General features: G+C 44.7%; 2 protein-coding genes across 6 annotated transcripts in view; one reads left to right on the forward strand and one right to left on the reverse strand.

Moving 5' to 3' along the window:
* PRIMPOL (primase and DNA directed polymerase) overlaps positions 1 to 1,714 on the reverse strand; it is a 43,249-nt gene extending 41,535 nt beyond the window's left edge. Inside the window, exon 1 of one of the 2 annotated variants that reach the window (XM_054720141.1) lies at positions 1,654 to 1,714. The gene's annotated coding sequence lies outside the window, so the exon portion shown is untranslated. The remainder of the gene's footprint in view (positions 1 to 1,653) is intronic. The other variant, XM_054720142.1, reaches the window with a different exon arrangement.
* A 194-nt stretch (positions 1,715 to 1,908) lies between these two features.
* On the forward strand, positions 1,909 to 18,769 carry CASP3 (caspase 3). 4 transcript variants are annotated; one of them, XM_054720145.1, is made up of 7 exons: positions 1,909 to 2,105; positions 9,021 to 9,088; positions 11,156 to 11,280; positions 14,772 to 14,900; positions 15,334 to 15,509; positions 15,791 to 15,911; positions 17,913 to 18,769. In XM_054720145.1, exons 2-7 carry the CDS (start codon positions 9,036 to 9,038, stop codon positions 18,005 to 18,007), a joined length of 699 nt encoding a protein of 232 aa, XP_054576120.1. In that variant the 5' UTR covers positions 1,909 to 2,105; positions 9,021 to 9,035; the 3' UTR covers positions 18,008 to 18,769. The 4 variants fall into 4 exon arrangements, with proteins under 4 accessions (XP_054576120.1, XP_054576121.1, XP_054576118.1 ...); XM_054720146.1 differs by having other exon boundaries at positions 17,916 to 18,769; XM_054720143.1 differs by having other exon boundaries at positions 17,038 to 17,975.
* Positions 18,770 to 26,081: the final 7,312 nt, after the last annotated feature.

Raw genomic sequence — 26,081 nt, forward strand, 5'->3', positions numbered from 1 at the left:
TCCCCAACTCCAGTTTTTCCCTCTGCCCCAAGAACAGATACATCAGTATTTTGTGTTTTCTGGCATTTATGTTCTAGTTCTAGTATTTAGTAAGGTTCTGGTATTGGGCAATGTTTTCTTAATATAATCCTTTTATGGCCTTTTGGAATACATTTTATGTTATGTCTCCCACGGCTAAACTTTTCAAAATAAAGTATGTGATTAAAATTCACTCTCAGTAATAGTATTATAGAAATTTGCTTTCCAGATGAATAACAGTGACATTAGTTTAAGAAGTAAAACTAATTCACTGACTTTTGAGTCTTCCCCACTTCAATTGCTTCACCTGCCTGTACTTGAACAGAAGTAACTCCTATTTAAGTTTCCCAAAAATCTCCTATAAGAGATACAACATACGGTCCTTTTCCAGTTCCTTCTTTCCACTATCTCCAGAGCGTCTCCCATCCAAAAAGCCTATCTGCCAGACTCATCACCCTTACATCCATTTTCATAACTCTGAATAGGGACATCCTTCATGACCCAGAGCATCACTCAATGTACGGTTTGGTTTACCGCAAGAAGACCAAACTCCAGAATCTCGCCCTCAACCAGTTACCCCGTTTACGTCCTGTTGCCCAGCCTTCTCGCCTAATGCCTACTCACTCCCTGCACCTGGCCACTCCCAGGCCCACGGGCCTGTGGTTGCACTCACCGGTCACGCCCACTTGCCTTTCCCAAAGTCTTTCCCTCCAGGGCTCAGGTCAAGTTCTGCCACCTGCGGGACCCTCTGTAAAAGGAAATTACTGACCCATCAGACGGAGCCTCCAGCCACAAGACCAAGTAAATCAGTATCATTTACGGGAAAACAGAAAACTGCTGCTGCTGCTTTAACTGGAGCATCGCTTTGGTAAGAAAGCTTAGCACGGGGAGGGTCTGGGCACAGCAAAGGGCTAATACACCAGCGCCTTCCTTGGGAATAACTGTGTGCGAACCACGGTCAGGAGTGGGCGTGGGTCCTATTCTCCGGGCTTCCTGCAGCAACGAAAACAGGACTGCCAAACACTGGACCCCTCTCAATTTGGGAGGGATGAAGGAAGACCTCAAGTTTACTCCTGGGGCCCGAGCGGAACTCCTGTGACAGAAAGCAAACCACTTGACCTTTGTGAAGCCTGAGTGCGGATGGGAGTGCACACCTCCGGGGGTGGTTGAAAGAACAAAATGAGAAAATGTGTGAACGCGTAAGAGCACAGAACAAGCACTCAACAAGCGGTAGCCATGCACGGAACGACCTAAATTCACGCACAAAACACAGGCCCTGACCTGGGCCCGAAGAGGCAGGAACCGTGCCGGGCCCGCTGGTTCTTGACGCGGGAGCCCTGAGGTGTCAGAATGGCACGAAGCCCCTGAATTTTGGTTCTGAACTTCGTTGTCCAACGCGCTGGTACATTCTTCAGCGAAAACAACTGCGCGTTTGCATGGAGGCCTGGAAGGCGTTCCAGACCCAAACCTGGCGGGAAACAGGGGGCGGGGGGAAGGGGCGGGGCGTTGAGGATGCCAGGGCGGGTCGGGGTCCGCTCCCTTCCTCCCGGAGTTCAGCCCGGGCGTCAGGCCCGCCTGGCTTCCCTTCCCTCTGCCCCCGGGGCCCGACGCGGCCTTCGGGTCGCCTCCCTTTACCTCCGAAACCCGCTTCCTGGGCGGAAGGCCCTGCCTCCACCGCGGCCGGCGCAACCCGGGGAGGCCCGATTGCGGTCTTCAAATTGCGCGCGGGGACCGCATCCGGGGCAGGAAGGCGGGGGCGCGCGAGCCTATGAGAGCGGCGTGGGCGGACCCGAGGGGCGGGGCCTAGCAAGGAGGCGGGGCCCTGTGGGGCGGGGCCAGCGGAGCCCTAGGGGCGGGGCCTAGCTAGGCGGCGGGGCCCGAGGGGCCCGAGGGGCGGGGCCAGCGGGGCCCAGCTCGGTATCTGGACGCCGGTCTCTCGCCGCGTAAACCGAGCGGAGACGGAGCTGAGAGGCGGCTGTGCGGAGGCTGGGGCTGTGCGGAGGCTGTGAGCCGGCGGTGCGGTGGCTGTGCGCGGGCTGTGCGGTGGCTGTGCGCGGGCGGTGCGGAGGCTGTGCGCGGGCGGTGCGGTGAGTGCTGCCCTCGCCCCTTCTCCCGCGGGGCCCGCAGTCCTGGGCCCGCTCCCTCCATCCTCCCAAGCCCAGCGCCCCCTCTGGGCCCAGCTCGGGCCTGCAGCGGCTCCAGGGTGACGGGGGCGAAGGGCTCGGTCCGGGCAGCGGATCTTTTGTTCTGCCACGACCGGGGTGGCGAGGACTTGCGCTGAGGCCCACGGAGCAGGAGTCCCGGCCTGGGTGGGGGGAGGGGGGAGGCCGGGCTGGGGTGTGGAGGCCGGGCTGGGGTGTGGAGGCCGGACCGATGATCCAGAGGCCGGGCCAGGAGCGGCCAGGCCGATGGTGAGGGGTAAGGAGGCGGGCGGGCGGGCGGGAAGCAGGAGGCTGGACCCGGGGCGCGGAGCCCGGGGGGGGGGGGGGGGAAGGCCTCGGAGGTCGGGCCGGGGGCCGAGGCCGGGCAGCAGGAGGCTGGATCCCGGGGCGGCGGGCAGCGGGATGCTTGGGAAGGGAGAGTGGCCAGGGCTGCGGGCTGAGATTTGGGTCGGGGAGGTGCGGAGGAAGATGGGCGGCCAGAAACAATGTCCAGAGGGCAGGAGGCCGCCGGGCAGGAGGCGGGTGTGGTGCGGTGGATGCGGCGCTGGCCCTGGGGCTGCTCCTCCCTTTATTGGACTGGGGTGGTGGTCTCGGATATTTTCTATCTCGGGCTTAGGTTTTTCTCGCGTTTATTGTGTGACTCAGTTTTCCCGCGAAGTAATTTGAAGCTTTAAATTCCTGTGCCTCTCGAGACCTCGTGCATCCATCCTTCCAGCTCATTCATCCCTGTGGCTTTGTATGCAAGGCCAAAGTCACCTGGGAGCTGCTTTGAACCCCACCCCCATCTGCTCTCACCTCCCTCCCGCCCCCACCCCTCTCCCAGGCCGTGTGGAAGGAGAGGGTCACTCTGTTTAAAGCGTGTCTTGTTCTCAAGGCAGCTGCTGCTTTCCTTGTGACACCCAAACCAGCAAACCAGGAACCGATCTTCGCAGCTCTTTCTGAGCTCCTTCCCCAGTTGGCCGCCAAACCACCTTGGCCTCCTGCATGCCCACTAGACCTGTCTACTTCTTTCTATCCTGGACTTCAGCCACCCTAGGCTCTCCCCTGGTTACAGGTCTCCTCCATACTTCCAGACCTGCTGCCCTCCCCCACCGCACCCCCTATTCTAGATAGCACAGGCTGAGGGGTCCTTACAAAATAAAAACCTGGAAAGCCATTCCTTTGCCCGAATGTTAAACCCAGTCTCTTAAAGCCAAGCCCAGGTAGGCTCCTTGGTCCCTCCCCCACCTTATCTTTGCTTATAGGGCCTCTTCCCTTTCTACATAGCCATGCAGATCTTTGGTTTGGTTTTGTTTTTTGTTAATCCTCCCTTGAGGATATGTTCCCATTGACTTTTAGGGAGAGTAGAAAGGAGGGAAAGAGACCGAGAGACACATCAATTGGTTGCCTCCCACAGCCCCAACCAGGGCTGGGAATCTAGCCTGCAACGGATACATGCCCTTCAAGGGAATTGAACCCGGGACCCTTCTGTCCACAGACGGAGGGCTCTATCCACTGAGCTAAACAGGCCAGGGCAGCCATGCGGATCTTCATACTTGTTCTCTGCCTGACACACTTGGCATTCCCTCTCTCCCTCCATCACATCTGCTTGAGGAACCCCTATGTATGTTTCCATTCTTACTAAACACTTCAAAGTTTTCCCATTATGTGTCCCTTTTGCACGTGTCACTTCCTAAGAAAAGAGTCATATCCTTTGCAGTCGCTTGTGTACTGTTTTTTTCCATACCAGGGCCTGGAACTGTCCACCCTGCAAATTTGTGCTTTCTAATTATTGCCGGTACGCCCTATCCAGAAAAGCTTTCTGTTTCAGGATGACTTAGCAAATTAAAAGATGTGGATCAGAAAGGAATGGTAGAGGTGAAATATTGAGTGGCTGTAACAATGTGAGTGTGCGAGATTGAACAGGTGCTGAGCACGGTGGTGAGACCAGCCTGTATCAAAGTGTGCTCGGCCAGTTTGAATGTGTTGTACATACATGACCTCTAAGAATGAAATGTAGAGCTTAAGTCATTCCCATCACAACCTGGTGTTTGAGCTCTGGTTCTGTTCTGCTCTTTTGCAAAAGAAGGCTGTTGAAAGTTATCATGTATTTTAATGAATGAATGGACAGTTTATTGGAGTTTGGCAATAAAACCTGTTCCCAGTAAAAAAGATGAAACTCTGTACCTCATTAAATCAGGTTTGCTTTTACTATCCTGAAAAAAAAGGCCTTGCCTCCTGCCATTTTAAAAGACTGATATCTTATCTGATAAAGACATTTGCAGTGCTTCTTTGCTGTTTTTCTTTCAAACCTAATTTAACACAATCTCTTACGGCTTCATCCCCCTTCTAATGCTAGAAAGCAGTCTTTATTTTCATGAATGGCATTAAGTCCATTCTGGTGCCTACTATTAGATAGTTTTGTAAGCTCTGCTTCACAGATGGGAGCACTGACGGGTGTTTGTGGGGCTAGGAAAGATGTAGGAGTTCTTAGACGGTTAGATACTGTTTTGTACACATTTAACAAATATGAATGTAATGGAGGGGGCTGGGGAATAGGTCCTCTGTAGCCAGATCCCAAGGGCTGCACTTTACCAGCTCACCCATAAATTAGGCATAAGTAATATACACGCTTCATGAGGTGGTTGTGAGTATAAAATGCAGTATCTGTGACAATGCTTTGTAAATCTCTATGTAATGTTGTTATTTCTCTGCCTATTTTGTTCTTGCCTTCAAATTGCTAACAGAGCTTCTGAATTAGGGTGGAATAAGATGACATTATCTGACACAAACTTGACCTTGTCTGGCCTCTGCCTTGTTGGGCCACTTTGGAATACCAGTGAGCATTGTGTAAGTCCCACATAGGGATAGGATCCTGGTCTCCCCCATTACTCGGTACTCTCAGGGTTTACTACAGTACTCTGCACACAGATTATTATCGGACAAATGAATCGGTACCCCTGAGACTAGCTTCTCAGTGTCAGACGTGCTCTGGAAGGCAGGTGGTTGTAAACCTGAATCAGCTTCTACTTCTACGGAGGAGTGGTTCTCAGCGGGAGGAAGGAGGCTTTATAGGTGATCTGTGATTTTCATAAAAGGCATCCAAGGTCCTTCACTCTGCCTGGGTGCCATACAACATATTTAGGTCTGCAAGGACTTTCCCATTCCCCCTTTGTCCCCCCAAAAATACTATCTTAGGGCCTCAGAAGAGGGGAAGACAGACCTCTTGCAAGGCTTGTGGCTTTGAAGTGGGGAGCACGCTAGTCTGTCTTTTCGGGTTTTGTTTGTAGGGCACAACGAAAACTTGATTTTGTTGTATTTAATTTTATTTGCCGGTGGTGTGTTTTCACCTTAATTATAAAATAAATATTAAAAGATCAACTTTGCCAGGCCCAGTGACAATATCCAGCTTTGGTGCTTCTTATAAGTCCCTAAAGAAATTCAGAGACCAGATGGGAAACAATTCCAACAGAACCTCAAGCACATTATAGCAGAAATCTTATCCAAACTACTGTGCAGAGTATGTTCTTTCTGTTTCACTTACTAAATCTGGAAACGTGACAGCTTTTGAGACTTTGCCCCCTGGCAGGTAATAAATACACTCCTGGCGTTTTTCGTGTTCTTTGGCAGAGGCATGGTGTTCCAGGAACCCTTCTAACAGAGGGTTCCTGTAGAGAGAAACCGAGATTGGAAAATGTGTCTTCATGACTTATACTGGCTGCTTAACATGAAATGGGTTATTTTACTTTTAGAAGTAAGTAACCCAGATGCCTCAGAAGCACCCTAACCATCATTTCTGTTTCCTTTGTTAATTAAAGTAAGCCTACTATGTACTATTTTTTTAAATACATTTTTACTGATTTCAGAGAGGAAGGGAGAGGGAGAATAGAAACAGCAATGATGAGAGAGAATCATTGATCGGCTGCCTCCTGCACGCCCCCTTCTGGAGGTCAAGCCTGGAACTTAGGCAGGTGCCTTGACCGGGAATCGGTCTGGCTATTCATTTTAATACCAGGGTTTTGTTTTTTCCCTCCAAATTCCCTCCTGGTTCATAGGTCGAAGCTCAACCACTGACCCACACCCCCCGGGCTACTATATACCATTTCCGTGTCTCTTCAGTCCATTTCTCCCATGTAACTTATGCCTTTGTCTCCTCGGGATTAGAGCTTCTTGTTAGGGATTTTTGTTTCCTTCTCTGGAAATATCGATCGTATTACCCTTCCTGTATGTGACTAAGCTGTGTGGACCAGTGGGAGTCTGCACAGACAGATCCTGGTTTGCATCCTGGCTCTGCACTTCTCAGTTGCTTAACTGCTCTAAGCATCAGTCGACTGAACTATGAAGTGGGAATCATGATCCCTCAGCGAGGTTGGAAGGACTGACCAGAAATACGTAAATAAATAATCCATACGTAACGGTGCCTCTTCCCCCAGTCTTGCCCGGATGAGCCTGCTAGAGAGGAACTGTTATTACGTTACACTTTGTTCCCAACACTCAAGTGACATAGGCATTGTGGTTTTCGGACCTTTTCTTTGGCTAGCTGTTTTGGTGAATCTTACAAATTTTTTTTAAGGGATCTATATTCATGGAGATGATTCAAAAGTGAGCAGCGTTAGTTCTTATGTGTCATTTTGAGATTTAAAACCCGTTAGGACAGAGACCAGGCCCGGAACAGCCTATGTGGGTGACACGTTAGCTGAGTAGGAATCTCTCAGGCTGGTTATACTAATTTAATATCTCATTTTGAAACCTTTACCATTAGCACACTTTCTAACTATTCATTTTAATACCAGGGTTTCGTTTTTTCCCTCCAAATTTTAATACTTCATAATTTCAAATCAAAATTTCAATTTTACCCCCCAAAAAATTAACTTTTATTCCTCTGCCTTAACTCTGTAGATGATTAATTCTGCTTTACTTCTTATTGCACTGATTTTTTGAAGATCTGACTCTTGTAGCTTTAGTGCTAAGTGCTGAAAGGATATAGGGACTAGAGGAGATTGAGATTCTAAGACCCGATTTCCGGTTGTCTCGTTTCAATTGGTAGACGTACTTAGAACTTGTCCGAGACCTAATACCATCAATATCCTGAATTGATGGAAATAATTACGTACAGACAGAAACAAACAGTGTTAAGTCACTGCTGTGCCAGCATATGTTTTTAAAACTCCTATTGTATAATTTCCTATTTATGTTTTGTCAGCTGAAAATGTTCTAAGAACTTAAACTCCTATTAGTATCGAGGGCATTAAATTTTCCCATGGGGGATAACTTTTTTGTCCTCCTAAGATGAGGTCACCAGCCCCGGCACAGCTTGCATGCAGCCAGGCATTAGCTAATGGCCATGAGGTAATGCCGAGTCTGACACCAACTCCTGCAGGCAGAGGGCCCTGCTCCCAGGAGTGGGGCTGGTGCCTTCATGTGGGAAAAGCAGATGGTGACAGTGAGAGAGCAAATGTGCCCCTGTCTGGTGCAATGAGGATTGTATTTACCGTTACCTAATCTTTTCATAGTGTATGAAGGTCCACTGATACTGTTGCAGTATACACTGAGTGGCCAGATTATTATGATCTCTGAACACATAATAATCTGGCCACTCAGTGTATATATTACTCAGATACTAATAATGAAGGAACAAAGTATATTATAGTGTTTGTTCCTGAGAAATCCTTCTCAAATAATTAGACTCTCTTATAAATCCTATTCTGAAAGAATTCATGTTGTTATTTTCGTTTAGCCACCAACTACCTTCCTGAAACAAAACTGTCTGTCTCATCTCTGATATCAGAAAGTAGAGCTAGGACTCCCTAGGGAACCAGGCAGTCCCTGAGATTCCTGAAGGCAGTGCCCAGCACCACACTGAAATCATATCTCGTCATTTTCTTTGCCCATTTCCAAGTCTTGGACAGTTTTTCCTAACAACCCCCACTGTGCGCATGACTTTAAGCCAATGGTCTCCTGACCTCTTCTGAACTGGCCTCTTAGCAAGAGCTGAAGCAGCCCAACCCTCCTTGAAAGACTTCCGCGTGCTCTGGTACCCCACCTTCACCTGATCCCGCCACCACCGACCACCACCACCTCTCTTCGGCCTACTTCCTCCAGGAACCCTCCAAGTACCGGAGTGCCCAGTATTCCTCCAGCCCCGATCTGTCCCTGAGTTCCAGCCTCTTGACCGCCTTTATCCACTGTTCAGCTCTAGGTCAGACTCCCATCATCACTTGCCAGGACTATTCCGGAAGGCTTTCCGCTGGCCTGTGTGCCTCTGCCAGCCTTTACAGCGGCTGCTCCTCTGCCCAGCAGCCAGGGCGGTCTTCTGAGAGCAGGCTGCTCCTGTGCTGAGAACACTCCGTGGTGTCCCCTGGCCGCCAGGACAGAACCGGAGCTGCCCTCGGCTCCGAAGGTCCTGTGTGATCTCGCCTTTCCTGCGTAACCTCCCTTCGCGCCTTCCCTCCCTTTACCGTGCACTGTCTGAACTGGCCTTCCTGACCATGAATACACCAGGCCCTTGCAGGACCTCTGTGCTTGCTGGTCCTTCCCCCAGCAAGGACAGCCCCAACTGGTAGCCTTCTTGTCATTTCGATCTCGGTGTAAAACTGTAATTACTCTTCCTCGGTTAAAAAAGAAAAAGAGATTGAGGGAGTAATGGGCTGCATTACACACACCTTTACAAAGGATTATTCTCAGGTTCGACTCACAGAAACCTTTATCCGTGCAGAGGGAGCAGAGGGAGGAGTGGCAACCTAATGTGGGAATGTCCATGTTATGCATTAACTTGGAGAAATAATCTTTGGAATAATGAATATAAGGCAGTGATCGTATAGTGGCTGACTTTGACTCATTTCTATTTTCTTTATATTCTAGTTAACAGAAGTACCCATGGAGGACACTGAAAACTCAGTGGATTCTAAGTCCATCAGGAATTCGGACATGTGAGTATTTCCATGGGATCTGTGTAATGAGAGACAGACGGTTGTGATACAGCAAATTCCGAGGAGTGGGGAAGCCGCAAGGGGATTGGGCGCCAAGCCGGAGAGACCCACTTGGCTTTCTGCCTCAACAGCTGTGTGGCTTTCCGCATGTTAACCTCTCCCCCGAGTCTCCTCTTTAAAACAAAGATCTCCCAGAACTGTGGGTAACAGGGAGGGAAAGACCAGATCCATTGCTGTGCCCCTACTCGGAAGCCCCGTCCCGGAAACAGAGGGGCCTCACAGGAGAGGCAGGACTCAAAGGCTCCTGTCCCTCCCCAAACTGCTCTGCAGGGTGAGAGGGTTCATGTTGGGGTAAGGGGGGGGGGGGCGAGAGGGGGTGTTTTTGGCCTCCTGTTTATTTATAAGTTTTAAGGCTAACATGAAATGCCAATTCTCAATCTGGAGAAAACTTGCCTAGTTTTAGATTACCTTTTACCCTTTATTTTCTCATTCTTTCTGTTTGGAATATTCTGTGTGTTAATGCTTCCAATAACCAGCAGATAGAGAAAGGAAAGAGATAAAACTCAAACACTCTTAATTCATGTCTTTATTATCTATTTGGGATCTCTTGTGATACTTTTAATTCTAAAAGTTTATTTCTGGGACCCAGTATTATTATTCTGGACCATTCAGGGAATTACAGACTAATTCTAGTACTAAATAGTATTACAGCAATACTATTAACAGGTTGCCCATAAGAATTTAGCTATGATTTGTTTAGTGAAGGGATTTTCCTAGAAATTAAACTTTGGTATATGATCTCATTTTAGAGGATTTTAATTTCTTTTTAAACCCATTCAAAATGATTTACACATTTTCATATCTTTTTATATCGTACTAGAACATAATTTAATAGCAAATTGCATGGGAGCCCAAAATAGATTTAGGTCTGTTTTGATCCTGTGGTATGTTTCATCATGTTCCTAAGGTTTTTGAGTCTCTGCTGTTTATCAGTATGTCCCCTACCAGTCTAGCTATTTTATTATTGTCTGTAGAGGCGCATGTACTCTAAGGGGCAGCAGGAGGTGGTGGGGAATTAATTCCGGGATCCATAATCTGTGTGACCTTCAACAAGTCACTCAGCTTTCAGAGTTTGAACTTCCTTATCTGTAAAATGCGGGATCTTCACCTTGAGTTAAATATAATTGTTTGTTTTTGACCTTGACTTCCTTAACTTACAACTTTCTGTTCTAATCTTTTCCCAACCACTTTTTTAGAGCGGTGTGTAATGTACAGTGCTCTCTGATAAAGTGCAGAGTGCGTGGACTGTAGATACCGATGTTTGTCCCCAGACCTGTTGTTTCCTGATTCCCGGTCTAGACCAGGGGTCATGCTTGCACTCTTGGTCAAGTTTTATTGGAACATAACCACACCCGTTTGTTTAAATATCACCCTGGGCTACTTTCACCAGCAGAGTGGAGTAGCTGCCACGGACACTGTGTGGCCTGCAAGCTTAAAATGCTTAGTATTTGGCCCTTTTGAGGAAAAGTTGACTGGCCCTGGTCTGGATAATAGAGGTTTTAGGATAAGTGGCCTTCAGATGAGTATTTTCCAGTATTTACAATAGTGATTCTATGTATTAATAAATTTTTAATTTGTTCAGCTCATAGGTTTTAAGGAACAATTTAGAAATTGTGATACATATTGTGCTTTGAGTCATAGCTGCCTTTTGTTGGTTTCCTATCATTTCAGGGTAATTTTTAAGGTCTTACTCTTACCTTGAAAGATAAACTATTTCACAAAGTTACAAAAAATTTTTTAAAGTGAAAAATGTATTTGATGGAATTTAGTAAAATTCAGAGGAAAGCAGAGTATAGAGATTAAAAGCCTGCACTCAAGGCCAACACATACCTTCAGCCTTGGCGCTGACACGGCATCTACGTGACCTTCGGCACCTCACTTAGCCTCGTAGTGGTCATTTCCTCTTCTGCGAAAGGGATTCTACAAATGCTCACTGTGCTTATGGGCGATACAGTTGTATCAATGAGAACAGCAACCTTTGTAAACTGTTGTTTGATTTCCTAACAGAAAGCCCTTCCATGGCAGCAAATCAATGGACTCTGGAATATCCTTGGACAATACTTACAAAATGGATTATCCCGAAATGGGCTTATGTATAATAATTAATAATAAGAACTTCGATAAAAATACTGGTATGTATCATGACCTAATTTTTTTTAACTCTTCAAATATTTGTACCATTTATATTTGGCATAATGTGAAAGGTAGTATTGATGTTATTACACTACTAAAGGCCCGGTGCACGAATTCGGGTGCACGAATGGGGTCCCTCAGCCTGGCCGGCAATCGGGGCTGATGGGGGCTGGGGGTGGGAGGGCGAGAGAGATTGGCTGATTCCACGAGGAATCAGGCTCCCTCTTCCCTCCTGTCTGGGTCTGGGGTGCAGGTGACCCAGATTTGGGGCTGTCAGGGCCCCAGCAGGAAGGTCTGGGTCAGTGCATGTCATAACTACCGGCCGGTCGTTAGGTCGTAATGGTCGCTTAGGCTTTTATACATATAGATGACACAGAATAGCCATGAAGTGGAGATAGAGCAGGATGCTACAGGCTCTACAACACAGGTGAACTCCTCCGTGGCTAATCTTCTACCATCATCAAAATCTCTCCCTTTTCCAACACCTAGCCTCTTAGCTGGATGTCGGCCTCTCTGCCCTGACTTCTGTAGCCCTTGCTTCCTTATCCATCTGCCCCCTCTTTTATGCTAATGAGAGGATCACAACAAATAGTAAGTAGTAGTGTTTTTCCTTTCCAGGAACTGCAGGGTACCTCAGAGGTATTGTCTCATCTAATTTTTACAGCAGCCCTGAAAAGTAACCACTCTTAGATGCTAAAGGTTAAGCTCCCTGCACAGAGTCCCACAGGTAACTTATGGCCGAGCTGGCCTCAGCCCTGGCGCCTGACCCCAGCCAGCTCTGAGCCCACTCCCTGTTTCTTCACTTCCCATGTCTTCACGTGCCCTGTTGACTTTTTCCTCTTCCCTGCAAAGATGACAGACTCCCCGTCTCAATGAGACCTTTCTTTTGTCCTGCTTCCTCGTAAGTTTGGATCTAATTTTTGTCTCCTTCCCTACATTTTAAAAACTTGTGCTTTAAGCTTGCCATCTTCACTTCCTTCCAACCCCCTTAAACTGGTATTCCCTGTTTTCCACCTCCAACACTGTACTGAAACTCCTATTAGGTTCACGTGGCATGATCACTAAATCCCCTTCTCGGCCTCTATGGTGTACAATTTGAATCTAATAATACCTTTCAGAATGTTTTTAGAAGATTAGAATAGTAAGTTGTAAAAAACAAATTCCTCACAAGCCTAAAAAGCTATTTAACAGCGTGATACATTGCTTGCTATTTTTTCCTTGACAGTTTCTTTCAAAGCTTAATTTTATTCATAATATGCAAGCAACATTGTATCCTGCTTGTTCCACTTACTGTAATATAAGCATTTGTAATTTTTGTATCTGATATTTTAATGATTATATAATATTCCACACCCTAAATATACCATTCACTTGATTTGCAAAATTGACCATAAGAATGAACATTTTGGCTATTTTTGTCAATTTTTTCACCTATAAGTTGATGCTCTGATAATTCTTTGAATTGGCATATTAAATCATATTAGAATTAATTTTTATTTAAAGACACTAGAGACAGCAGATCCAGAGTGGTGGTGAAAATGGGAAGAAGCGAGATTACACTGGAAAGGGAAGCAGGATTTGATGTTAGGTTTGCTATAGAAGTGAGGAGTGATCAGTTGAAAATAGATGTCTAAACCTGAATGGCACCATATTTACTGCCTTTATTGGCTATAAATGGAGATGCCACATTCAGCCATTAGATGTGGTGCCTCACATTGCTAGTAATGATTCCCTTCTCCTGTAGAATTTTCCATTGAACCTGTGCTTTTATAAAAAAGGTTGTCATTCCACTCTTTCCCTAAAAAACACTTAGACCAGTAGCCTGATTTTAGCCTCAGAGTGAGCTTCTTTTCTGCTTTGAGATTTCAAGGTCAGGTTTTCACAACAATCTCTGGCAGTCTGATGTTTTCTCTTCTACCACCAAGTGCCCACAAACCAGGACCAGAATTCGGTCACCTTGTCACACAGTGCATGTCCTTTCCAATGGTGAAACCTTGGGGAAGTCAGCCCTGGCCAGTGTGGCTCAGTTGGTTGGGCATTGTCCCTGGCACGGAAAGGTTGCAGGTTTGATTCCCGGGCAGGGCACATGCTCTGGTGGCCGGCTTCATCCCTGGTAGGGTCGTGCAGGAGCCAGCCCGTTGTTTCACTTTCACGTCGATATTTCTCTCTCCCTCTCTCTTCCTCTCTCAAAATTTTTAAAAAGCCCCTTGGAAATTATAAAAATAATATATGCCCATAATAGAAATTTCAGATGAGCCAAAGAGAAAAATTAAAATCACTCGTAATTACACTACTCATAAATAATATTTTGGAGGTAAAGACATTCTTTTTCCATTCATGCATCTTCATTTTAATCAATTCTAAGGTGTGTTCCCCCCAACACTTTAGCATTTTTAGTCTGAGTGCCTGGTAGAGTCAAACTGTACGCTTATGGGGAAGGTGCTACAAAGGTGTGATGAAAGCCCAGGACCCTGGGTCGAGGCCTCACACTGGCTTTGCTCCTGTGTGTTTGTGTCCTACATCTGGACAGATGAAGCCAGTTGTAGTAACTGTCTCATGGTGGGTGGAAGGATTAAAGGAGATTGCCCATAGCAGAATGCCGGTGAGCAGTATCATTTGGTAATGGTTTGTGTTTTCATTTTTTATTTCGTAAAAAGACATTGTGAAAGTAGCGATGTATATTAAAATTGTGGGGAACATACAATCAAAGAAATACAGTTCCTCTCAGTGTGTGAGATGTATGTATTTTTAGATACATATAATTTTTTTCTCTAAAAAATTATTATTGCCCTAGCTGGTTTGGCTCAGTGGACAGAGTGCCGACCTGTGGACCAAAGGGTTCCGGGTTCGATTCCGGTCAAGGGCACGTACCTCGGTTGCAGGCTCCTCCCTGGCCCAGGCCCTGGTCGGGGCTAGTGCAAGAGGGCCCTGGTTGGGGCTGCTTTCTCTCACATCGATGTTTCTCTCTGTCTTTCCTCCCTATCTCTTTTTCTCTCTCTAAAGATCAATGAAAAAGTATCCTTGGGCAAGGATTAACAACAACTAAATAAATAAATTCATAAAATTTTAAAAAATTATTGATTATTCTTTAGGCTTTTTTAAGAAATGACCATTTCCCATGGCAAAATTTTGTCTACAGTAATTTTAATGGCAACACAGTATTCCATTATATAAATGAGTCCTAACGTATGTAACCAAATCGCCCTTTAGGCATTTGAGTTGTTTCTGTTGTCACCGTCTAGCAGCTGTGAAAGACATCCTGGTGACTAGAGCACACTGGCGTCTGCTTACACTATGGCACGCTGAAAGCTCACATAGGAAGCGTCTCAGATGCTCAGGAATTAAAACGACTTCGTGTCACTGTGATAATAATTTAATTTTATTGTGGATTATTGTCAATTGTGTGAATTATTGAAAAGTTCATTTCATTTCAGAGCAGTTAATCTTTTTAAAAAAAAATCCAAATGAAAGTAATGCTTTCTGTTTCAAGGAATGGCATCTCGGTCGGGTACAGATGTCGATGCAGCAAACCTCAGGGAAACATTCACAAACTTGAAATACGAAGTCAGGAACAAAAATGATCTTACCCGCGAGGAAATTGTGGAACTGATGTGCAGCGGTAAGAAGTAATTAATAAAAGAATGCCTTCATTGTCCAGTTTTATCCAAGGACAATTTTATTGTCCAAGGTCTAGCTGTAATTATACATATAATAATAAAACAGAGGAATTGTAGAACTATACTGTGCATAATTCTACTCTATGTGTTTTATATAGGCAAGATCAGAGTTATTCGTGCCCCTAGTTGGGTTTAGATGATCTCTTAGTTCTGTTCTCAGTTTCTTCATCTTATTCCCATACTAGAGGCCCAATGCACGAAATCCGTGCAAGGGGCTCGGTCCTCGCAGCCCCGGCTTCATCCGGAAGGTCGTTAGGCTATCTGGTTTAATTAGCATATTACACTTTTATTATATAGATAGTATGTATGAGATTGTTGAATAGAGTTGTGTTGTTTTTTGTTTGTTTGTTTTCTTATTTGTAAACATTCTTCCAGTTTCTAAAGAAGATCATAGCAAAAGGAGCAGTTTTGTTTGCGTGCTTCTAAGCCATGGTGACGAAGGAATAATTTTTGGAACAAATGGACCTGTTGACCTGAGAAAATTAACAAGTTTTTTCCGAGGGGATTACTGTAGAAGTCTAGCTGGAAAGCCCAAACTTTTCATTATTCAGGTAATCTATAACTGAGCAACTTGGCTACGGAGGATTATTGGGGATTGATTCACTCAATTGTGGATTAGCCAAAGGAATTTTCCCTGAAGCTACTGAACTATTGTTACTTTCTTATTCATTTTAACTACCACTAGGAGATGCAGATGAATCTTAATTTTAGACTTGCATCAAAAAGATTCTGCATAATTAACATCAACTTTTACATAGCCTTTACATTTCTTAGAAATCAGTTATGTGTGTACACGTTTTAAAAAAATAAACGTTTCTTCTCTAATGGCTAGGCCTGCCGAGGTACAGAACTGGACTGCGGTATTGAGACTGACAGTAATATTGATGATGACATGGCATGTCAGAAAATTCCAGTGGAGGCAGACTTCTTGTATGCGTATTCTACAGCACCTGGTAAGAAGTCACAAACCCTAAATGTTACATGTACCGGTACGGTTTAAACAATGGAGAGTATGTTCCAAAAGCTGTCAGTATTTTGATATCCATAAAAAATAGCTAACTTGTTTGTGTTTTAGGGTACCTTGACCACAGAAAGGTCTCAAAAAGTGGGTTTTAGCCAAGTTTGGCTAGAAAATAGACACCTATAAGGAAGCAACTTACAGTGTCATTCATGAACCTAATACCAGATAGGATACTGTATTGTAACATAGGCCAACTTGGCGCTTCACCCACTTCTTGGAATAGGGGAGAGGTATGTTTTCCAGGAATTCTTTGGAAGATGGGAAATTGAAAAGTTAAATATGAGTCGTACTTGGAGGGTAGAAGTGGAATGAGGCAAAAGAAATAAAGTAAATGATACACAAATAGGTTATTAGCCTCTGCTTTGTTTATGTGTTGCACATATCATCGTGTAAATAACTGTTGTGCGTACAGTTATTTATTTATTCAACTAACTCAGGCTATCCCAGAGTTTTGAAGTACAGGATAAATGTATTTTTAGACAGAGTTACGTTTTCGAATATGATTTTTCCAAGTAAAGTATTTCTAAATTAAAAGCAATGAACACAATAGTTAATCTGAAAAAAGTACAATAAACACACCGTTTTCCATTGTGGACTTTAATACTCTGTAATGAGTGTATCACACTTTGTTCGGGTGCCCTGTAGTCAAATTTAGGACACTCACATGTGTGCACACATAAGCAGTTTATTTCTTGGCTAAACCAATAGTCTGATTGAATACCGTGCTCCTTAGAATGAGCCTTTTGCCCCTTCGTCTGCGTGTTCACCTGTTCTTCCCCTTTGGGAGGAAGCCCGAAAGGAGAACTCTCAGCAACTCAGTGGTGAAGTTCATCCCCGTTTCTTCTGTTTCCTGGTCGAAAGCAGCGTTGTGTACAACACATGTTTCTGTTTTCTTTCCCCTCAGCATCATTTCCCCGAAACCAAACCTGTCATTTATTTACTTTTTTCCTTTTGATGGCTAACAATACCGACGGAAGTTTGTGCGTGTGTTACCCTCATGGTTATGTGGTAATTTAGAGTCGGATACCCATGGCGCTTTGGCTATGTTTGCCTTGTAGGTTACTATTCCTGGCGAAATTCAAAGGACGGGTCCTGGTTCATCCAGTCGCTCTGTGCGATGCTGAAGCAGTACTCGCGCAAGCTGGAGCTCATGCACATTCTCACTCGGGTTAACCGGAAGGTGGCAACAGAATTTGAGTCCTTTTCCTTTGACTCTACTTTTCATGCAAAGAAACAGATTCCGTGCATTGTGTCTATGCTCACAAAAGAACTGTATTTTTATCACTAAAGAAATGTATGATTTTTTTTTTAGTTTGTTTGCCAAGTGGGGAAAATGGTTTTATATTGTGTCTTCCCTCATTTAAATCTACTCTGGTATTCCCGGGGATACCTTCATAGCAATAGAGCCACTATGACGCTACCTCAAACTCAGAATCGGGTAGTTGAAATTGAATTTAATTAGGAATAAATGGTAGTGGTACAATTATGAGAGGAACTGATTGTAAATTAAAAGCTCTGATAATTAGCAAGTTTTAGTGGTGCTATGCTCTGAATTTTCAAGTAATTATGGAATTAAACATTGAGTAACGAATTTCATTGATACTGATATGCTCTCATTTAAGAGTATGCATTTTAGTTTTCGTCAAACTATAGAAATGATGATAGAATAATGTGTGGTGATGGAATAATGTGTCCTAGAATTTAGGGGCCATGTGCATGGTCAAAGGCATGAGGACCTTGATTTTAGAATTGGTATCTTCGGATGAATTAGCTGTGTTTGTAGGCCATTTATCGGAGCATATGGTAATGTTTATGCTGAACATGTATTTGTTGTAAAAAATCATGTTTAATATTGAAAAAGAACCTAAATATTTTATTTGAAAGTGTGAGCAATCTAAGTTGACACTTTTAAGGCTGAATGCATCCTTACTAGCAGGAGAGAGAGCTAGAACTCGAAGGTGCTATACGGCAGCTCACCAGCCAGCACGTTCTCCCGGTTTGTTCCTGAGCAACCTGAAGACCTGTTAGGTAAAAACCTCCCAAGCAGACCCAGCTGATAGCATCGTGAATGGAAGACATTCCATGGGAACATACTAAAATACAACTGATGTGATAAACCGTGAAATGTGAGCAGGACATAGTAAACCAGTGCGGGGCCCTTTGTCAGTACAAGGTGGTTTGGGCCTGAGCACAGACGGCACAGCCCGTGTAATGAAGGCAGGACCGCAGGCTCCGGCTCCAGGAAAAGGGCTGTGTGCGTGGAGACTGTCCCAGAGGAGGGCTCTCCAAGACACCGAACCAAATCAGAAACTCTGAGATGGAAGCTTTCCAAAGATGATGAGAGTCAAACAAAAACCGGAGCGCCCTCTGTAGTAAAATACCTGAGCACGTTCTTCTGAAGTCTGCAATCAAAGGAAAACGGTGCTGTTATCATTGCTTACTGCTCTCCGAAATGCAAGGGCCATGGCCCACAGGACTGAGAAGGCATCCAGTGTTCCCGCTTAGGTGCCCAGGAAACAACTCGAGGGAGCAGGGCAGCCCCGCCCCGCCCCGCCCCGGAGGCGGGCTCCAGCTCCTCACTCAGGAGGCCTGGCTCTCATTCTCAAGCTTCCTTTTGCTCAAAGAAAGCAACTCACATTTGTAAATGACAGTTTTTTTTACTATGTCTGTAACTTTTTCTAAGTAAACACAGCATGTAACGGTATCTTAAAGTATGTTCCTATGTGATGATTTTGTAAGGAGTTATCAATTTTTATTTCAAAATATAAATTTAACAAAATTACCAACATGGTCAAGCGTCTTTTGTTGTTTTCGTTGTTGTGCCACTAATTGAAGTTAAAATGTTTTTTAACTAATAGCTTCAATTGGAAGGGCCAGAGAGGATGCCGCAGGTCCCTATAATCAGATATTTTGAGACGGTGGCAGATGAGCAGTAGGTAAGCAGACCTCTGTTCTTCCGGCCCTCGCAGGAGGCTCTGTTCCTAAAATGACCACGGCCACGAGGGTACTAGGTTTGCAGAACCACAACCCCTAAATATGGCCATATTTTTGTTAGTTTTGTTGCTTTGTGGAAAGGTAACAGTAGAAAGGATATTGCTGAAATGAAACATTTTCCACCACATAAGTTTTAAGTATGGCTAGTAGAGGGGGAAATAGAACTTGGGCTACACGCCAGAAATCATCCATGGTCACTGAGGGCCACCTCTGGGGGGCGGTGTTGTGACAGGGAAGGTGGTCCCTTTCGATTTTACGTACTTAGAAAAGGAATGTAAGAAAGTGTGAGCATGGTTGTTTTAAATTTCTTCCAATATTTCTTTCTTTTAAAATATTTGTATTGGTTTCAGAGAGGGAGAGGGAGAGAGGGATAGAAACATCAATGATGAGAGAGAATCACTGATTGGCTGCCTCCTGCACACCCCACACTGGGGATCAAGCCTGCAACCAGGGCATGTGCCCTAACCGGGAATCCAACCCTGACCTCCTGGTTCATAGGTCAACACTCAACCACTGAGCCACACCTACTGGGCTTCTTCCAATATTTCTATAGTGAATAGATATTACTTTGAAGTCAGAAAACTAAATAAAATTCTCCTGATTGGGAATAGGAGATTCCTGTTTCCAAGGAGTGGAGGGTGGCATGAAGACTTTTAAAGACTTTTAAGGCTATCGTTCTGTTCTCTGTTGAGAAAATTGAGCCCATGCTAATCTCTACTATATGAGAAGTCTTAGGTGTAAAAAATAAAAAGACCAATAACTCAACAGAAAAATGGACCAGGACGTGAACAGGCAGTTCACAGAGAAAGGCCAAGTGTCCCTTACACCCAGGTAAAGAGGTTAGGCTCCATCGTAGTAAGAGAAATGCACATTAAACTAAGGTGTCACCTGTCATCTATCAGATTGGCAAAAATCCTCAAGTTTGATGACATTCTGTTGTCAGGTGGGGGGTGTTAGAAATAAGGCGAGTCCCCCAAGTCAGGGGTCCTGGTAGAACACAAAAGATACTTGGGAACCAGGCAGCAAGGCAAACATCTTTACTTCTACATAGAAGGGTTCGCACACATGGTCTGGAAGCGCACACCGACCGGTCTGCTCAGGTTTATAATCCCTGACGCACGTGACCTGTCCTTTGCTCTTGATTGGAGTTCAGGCACACAGTCTTTTGCAATTGGCTAATTCAAAGGGAGGGGTTGGCCTGTGCTGTTTCAAGATGGCGGCCCCCAGGGGAGTTGCAAGCCATGTGGCCAACATGGCAGCTGTCAAGTCATGCAGTCCAAAATGGCAGCTGTTGCGACCCACAGGTTGAAAACCGCTGCTGTAGAGCCTACGACCATCGGAAAACACAGATATTTACATTACGATTCATTAACAGTAGCAAAATTACAGTTATGAAGTAGCAACGAAAATAATTTTATGGTTGGGGGTCACCACAACATGAGGAACTGTATTAAAGGGTCACAGCATTAGAAAGGTTGAGAACCACTGGTATAGAGTGAGGAAGCCAAGGAAAGAAACTAACATATGCATATTTAATATTATCTAACAATCCTCTAAGTGAGTTGACTAATATTTCCAGATCCTATTGTTCATTTATACTTTTTCTTCCGAGGCCCTTAAGTTTTCCAAAGCTTTTGCCCATTTTTAAAGTTTATAAAGCTAACTGATGATTCTGCTCAAAACCTTATTATTTATATTTCCAACTTTAATCAGAACATAATAGAGTCAAGAGCACCATGTAGAAATAGTAGTTCCCTATTTCCAGCCAATGCTGCTATGTTTTAATCTGAGCATTTACCTCAGAGCCATTGTTGCTGATGCATATTGAGATGGAGAAGACTGAAAAATAAAGTGTGCAAGGGATGTCTTTAGAGAGTTTCTATTGTTTATAAATCTGTGAGAATGAGTTGGGCTACCACTGGGGCAAGTGGTGGCGGCAATGTGTGTACCCAAATCTTGTTCTGTATCTGTACAATCTCATGGCTCTCTGTTCCCTTCTATGACCTGGAGACCTCGGAGCAAGAGGCAGATCAGATTTGTCTGACTATGCATATCAGCTGTAGCCTGATTCATCACTCTCTTGTTGCAAACCAGGCTGATACAAAATTAAATTATGCAAATATCAAAAATCGGGGTTTTTTTGGGACAGATTCTATCTTTCTATTTTACTTTGGATACATTATTCCTCTTGATCAACTTGGTTCCTGAAAAAAAAGTATTTTGAAAAATCTTTAATGTGAGAAGTTTAATCTGAACTTTCCAGGTATATCTCTCTGATGTTCAAATAAATCAAAATCTTTTATATTTCATTTGAATTTCTAATGTAAGTACAAAATTAGAACCTCATTTATTCCTGTTTTCTCCCCCATTTCATCCCATCTGCTAATACACCCTCAAGCAAAGAGTGCAATTGAGAGGTTGAAAGAGTCCATTGTCTAATCTACTACCCTTTATGTTTGAATCAAAACAATGTTTTGGTATATGCAATGAGAACATGAAAAAGAAACATAGGCTAGACTCAGAGCCACTATATAATGCATTCATATCCTTAAAGTTAACCACTAAAAATCTGAGATAATTTGCTATGGGTTCCCTTCACAAACTTCTTCTTGAAACTCATCAAGTCACTAATGGAAGCTTATTGTGAAAGTCTATGTAAGAGCCTTAGGCCATCTACTGTGTGTTCAAACCCTGAAGTAAATGTCCCATCAAATCACTACCCTGTTATACAACTACCTCAGTTAGAGAGGGGCATGATTTCAAGTTGCATCCAGGGAATTCTGAGTTGACATCTGCACTATATTTGGAGGGGTTATATTTCTTGGGCAGCCCATGTTTCAGCATGTGAAACTTACAGGTGTTAGAAGTAAGGCGAGCCCCCCAAGTCAGGGGTCCTGGTAGAATACAAAACATACTCGGGAGCCAGGCAGCAAGTCAAACATATTTATTTCTACGTAGAAGGGTGCACACACATGGCCTGGAAGCACATGCACACTAAGCAGGCAGGCTGTTCGGCTTTATAATCCCTGACACATGTGACCTGTCCTTTGCTCTTGATTGGAGCTCAGGCACACAGTCTTTTGCAATTGGCTCATTCAAAGGGAGGGGTTGGCCTTTGCTGTTTCAAGATGGTGGCCCCCAGGGGAGCTGCAAGCCATGCGGCCAACATTGGCACCTGCCAAGTCACGCAGTCCAAAATGGCGGCTGTCTAAACTGTTCTTTGACAGAAAAGATGATTTGTTTATTCTCACACAGGCAAACTATGTTCAACTGAAAAGGAAATGAAAAAAGAATTCCTGTTCGTGCTAATAAGCTGAGCTATTCTTGGCTTGATGCAATGGTTACAGATTCCATCTTCAGATAGTCAGTCCATAATCATGAATCCTTTGGTCAGGATGTCTGCTTTCCTGCAGGATTTACAAACAATGATTTGTAAAACAATGTTGATTTTAGCGCAGTCCAAAAGTCTGGCCCAGTCAAAAGACTCAAGGAACAAGACATGCAAGGCAGTTCCTCTGGAATAGCTGGGATTATGTCATTTTTCACAACTATGACTAAGAAATATTTTTCACAAAACAGTCCCAGTTCATTTCAACTCAATTCTCCCATCCCCCACATCACCTCCCACATTACACTGCCTCTGTTGGGTTTCATGTAGTTTGACTTGCATCAGCTCTGAAACTGGCTGACTAGCTACCTCTTTCCCAGTATAAACGCCAGCTTCTTCTCTGAAATGGGGGCGATAACATTTTCCTTCCAGTAGGAGTGACATGACAAAATTTTAAAAGATAATGGTGGAAAAGTTGACAAATAAAGCACTATAGAAAACATGGTAGGTTCTTTAGGCATCCGTCAGTTTGCTGTCACTGAAAATGTCAGTAGAACTAGGGAAACTAGTTACTTATCCAGACACCTAGCTCTCAGATTTGCGACCACACTTCTAGTGGTTTTAAATATTAACTCATGTAATCAACCTTATGAGGTGTCCCCAACTTTCAGAGGGGGGAAATGAAGTAAGCTGAGCACAGACACAGTGCAGTCAGTGGCAGGGTCAGGATCTGAACCCCCGGAGTTTATTGATAAGATCTTCCCACTTAACGACTGTGCTAAGCCACCTTGAGAGAGAACCCCTTTTGCCACCTGACAAACAATGGGTCCGTGCTGCCTCTCACTACTCAGGGGTGAATCCTATATGAGCGTTTATTCCAGGACAGCTGGCAGCATGGGAGAGCAGCAGGTCAGCCACAGAAATCTGCTCTGCAGCCCCCCATAAGCCAGCTGCTTGTATGGCAAAAGCACAAAGGAAAAGTAGGCAAAAGGGCAGTTTACAGATATGCAAAAGGCCTAGGGGTCTTCAAAGGGCTCAGTGATATGGGAGGACTGCGGTTACACAGGAAATAGCGAAAGGGAGTGCCAGATGGGCAGTTCGCAGGTAAGCAGGCTGGAGGTTTGCAAAGGCCTGCAGGTATGCAAAAGGGGCTGGGGATCTTCAAAGGGCTGGCGATTCTGGTTTCTGCAGCCAAGTTGTTAATCTTTCCATGATGACAGGCAGCTCCAAATGGGGAGGAAGGCTGCATCTCCCGGTCAGCTCCAGCCAGGGTGGAGTGTGCCTTTTTTAATCAGAACAAAACAATCATGGTTAACAGAGCGTGATTCATATTTCTTACAATACTAGCTGGTTCCCCAAATTCTATTGCTGCCCCTTTGAACTTTGACTATGGCAGTCATGTCAACAAGTTTAGCCCTAAGCATACAGAAAATCCCTGGAGAATTTAAAGTTTTCATTCAGTAAGTATTTATTGAGTGTTTACAATTTCTTTGCCAGGCATTATGCTAGGTGCTAGGACTGTAGAGATAAAAGACATGTTTCATGCCCTAGAGGAGTTTGTCGGGGAGATGGGTGGTATAAACAGGAAACATCTGATAAGGGGCTACTTCCTGTCCTTTCAGGTCAATAAGAGTAAGTTGAGTCCAAGAAAGTTCCAGAACACCTACCTTTGGCCAGCCTCCTAAACTCTATCTATTTATATGTCAGAAAAGAAAGCAAAGGAGACTTGTTGACTCAATAGCTTAACAAATAGGAATGATTCTGGCCAATTCTAAAGCAGGTCAACTGATGGGCCTTGGTATACCCTACTTCCCACAGACAACAAAGGTTCCAGGCCCAGCTCCGTTAGCATTGCTCAGCTTCTGAGGGCCTGCTCTTAACACCCTTGGGATACGCTTGGTACACGTTTGTTCTGGGGTGCATGCCTCAGACCTACTTACCATGCAGCCTTTTCTACGGCCACCATGATGGAGAGGGCACTGTGGGAGCTTCTCTTCCAGGTTCTGAAGCAGGAATTTTAGGGGAACATAGGCAGGCTTAGGGATTTTTTTAGAATTGGGGTCCATGGAAAAAACACAGGGCCAAGCCTGGGAGAAGGTACATTTCCATAACATAAGGAAGCCAGATGCAGTTACATCTCCATAAGACAAGGGAGCAGTAACAGGTATATTTCCATAAGACAAGGGAACTGGAAGTGGCCAAGAAAGGTCTATATTTACAAAATAAAGAGAAGCAAGCCCTTCATTCAGAAGGAGAAAAAGAAAGCCCAAAGGGAATAGGAAAACAATAAGGAAGGAAGCCGGGAGAGCCTCACATGTTCCATGTGGGGTTCAACCTTTGAGCCCAGGAGTTACTATAGTAACCAGACTAGGGGAATAGTGACCAATCAGAGGGGATATCAAGGCACCAGGATCTGCAGCCTTTATAAGCCTTTGGGACGAGGTACCCAGTGGGATTCTTTCCCCTCCCCACGTGGGAGTCAGTTTAGGGACTTTTCCCCCTCCCCATGTGGGAGTCAGTTCAGGGACCCTTCTCCCCCTCCCTACATGGGAGTCTGTTCTGTGGGACTCTTCCCCCCACACACATGGGAGTCTGTACTTGTTTTTCAATAAATCTCCATCTTTGCTATACCACTTTCTGTTCCTGGATTCATTCTTCGGTTCTGGCGGACAAAGAATCCGGGTTCCAGTCCAAAAATTCGGTATCAGTTCCAGCAGGAAACAGGGCACCAGTCCCTTCTAATTTGCAGAACCCAAGTCCAAGGGGCTGAGGAGTAGGGCCCCTTCTGAGACCCACACCAGTGACTCCCCCTGGTACTGTCCTCCACAGGTCTCCCCCTACCCCAAATCAGAGGACTCTGACTTAGTGGCCAGGGAAGGAGCTGATTAGCCTTCTATTCCAGTGTCACACCAGGCCCTCAAGTACGGGCCTCGTCTTAACACGGGGTGAGTAACGCTTGGCAGACACCTTGTGAGTCAGCTCTTGACTCACTTGAAAATTGGCCAGGTGATTTTTCTTCTTGCGAGATTAACATATTCCGCAGAATCACAGCAGAAATTCTGGATACCGCGCCCTGAACGAAGACTATCCTGGGAAATGGTTTGCCCAGGAGTGAGCATCTCTTACCATCTCAGACCCTTTCCATTCTCTGTCCTGCAGACGTCTGAACGTTGTGATGTGCATGCAGAGGAATGCAGGTCATACATGGCCTGAGATCTGATTCTAGAAACGCTGTCAACCTAAATATGGGGAAACTAAGCTCAGAACCAACTCGTCCGGCCCCTGTTCTGGGCCTCTTGCAGTAAACCAGAATTTGTCTTGACTAAAATTTTCACGGACTTGTTGGGCCTCGCTGTCTAAGAAGAGACATGTCAATTGAGTGGGATCCCTCGCAGGTGATCTAATGCGTAGGTAACAACTAGAAAATGGAAAAAAAATAGCCAGTGTTGGATGGGTTGAGGCATTTTCCAGATAAAATTTAATTTCCTGCATGACTGTAAAGAGGGAAAGATTGGTAAAAGTTATTTTCAAATTAATTGACTTTGAATTAATGGACTTCATCAAGGAATATTTATTTTGCGTACAGCCTTTTTCTCATTTGCAATAAAAAAATTTTTTTGTTTTAATATTAATAGGCTCCATGGGACAAACCACATTTTGTGAAAATAAGTAATTTACAAGTCTTTGAAGGCTCATTAGAATTAAAACCACTAAAAAATTAAGTTGTTCATTATTTCCTACCCAGATTATTGCTACCTGGCTGGTCTACTGGTCTCTACT

The sequence above is a fragment of the Eptesicus fuscus genome, chromosome 8 (genome assembly GCF_027574615.1).
Source record: "Eptesicus fuscus isolate TK198812 chromosome 8, DD_ASM_mEF_20220401, whole genome shotgun sequence".
Lineage (NCBI taxonomy): Eukaryota > Metazoa > Chordata > Mammalia > Chiroptera > Vespertilionidae > Eptesicus > Eptesicus fuscus.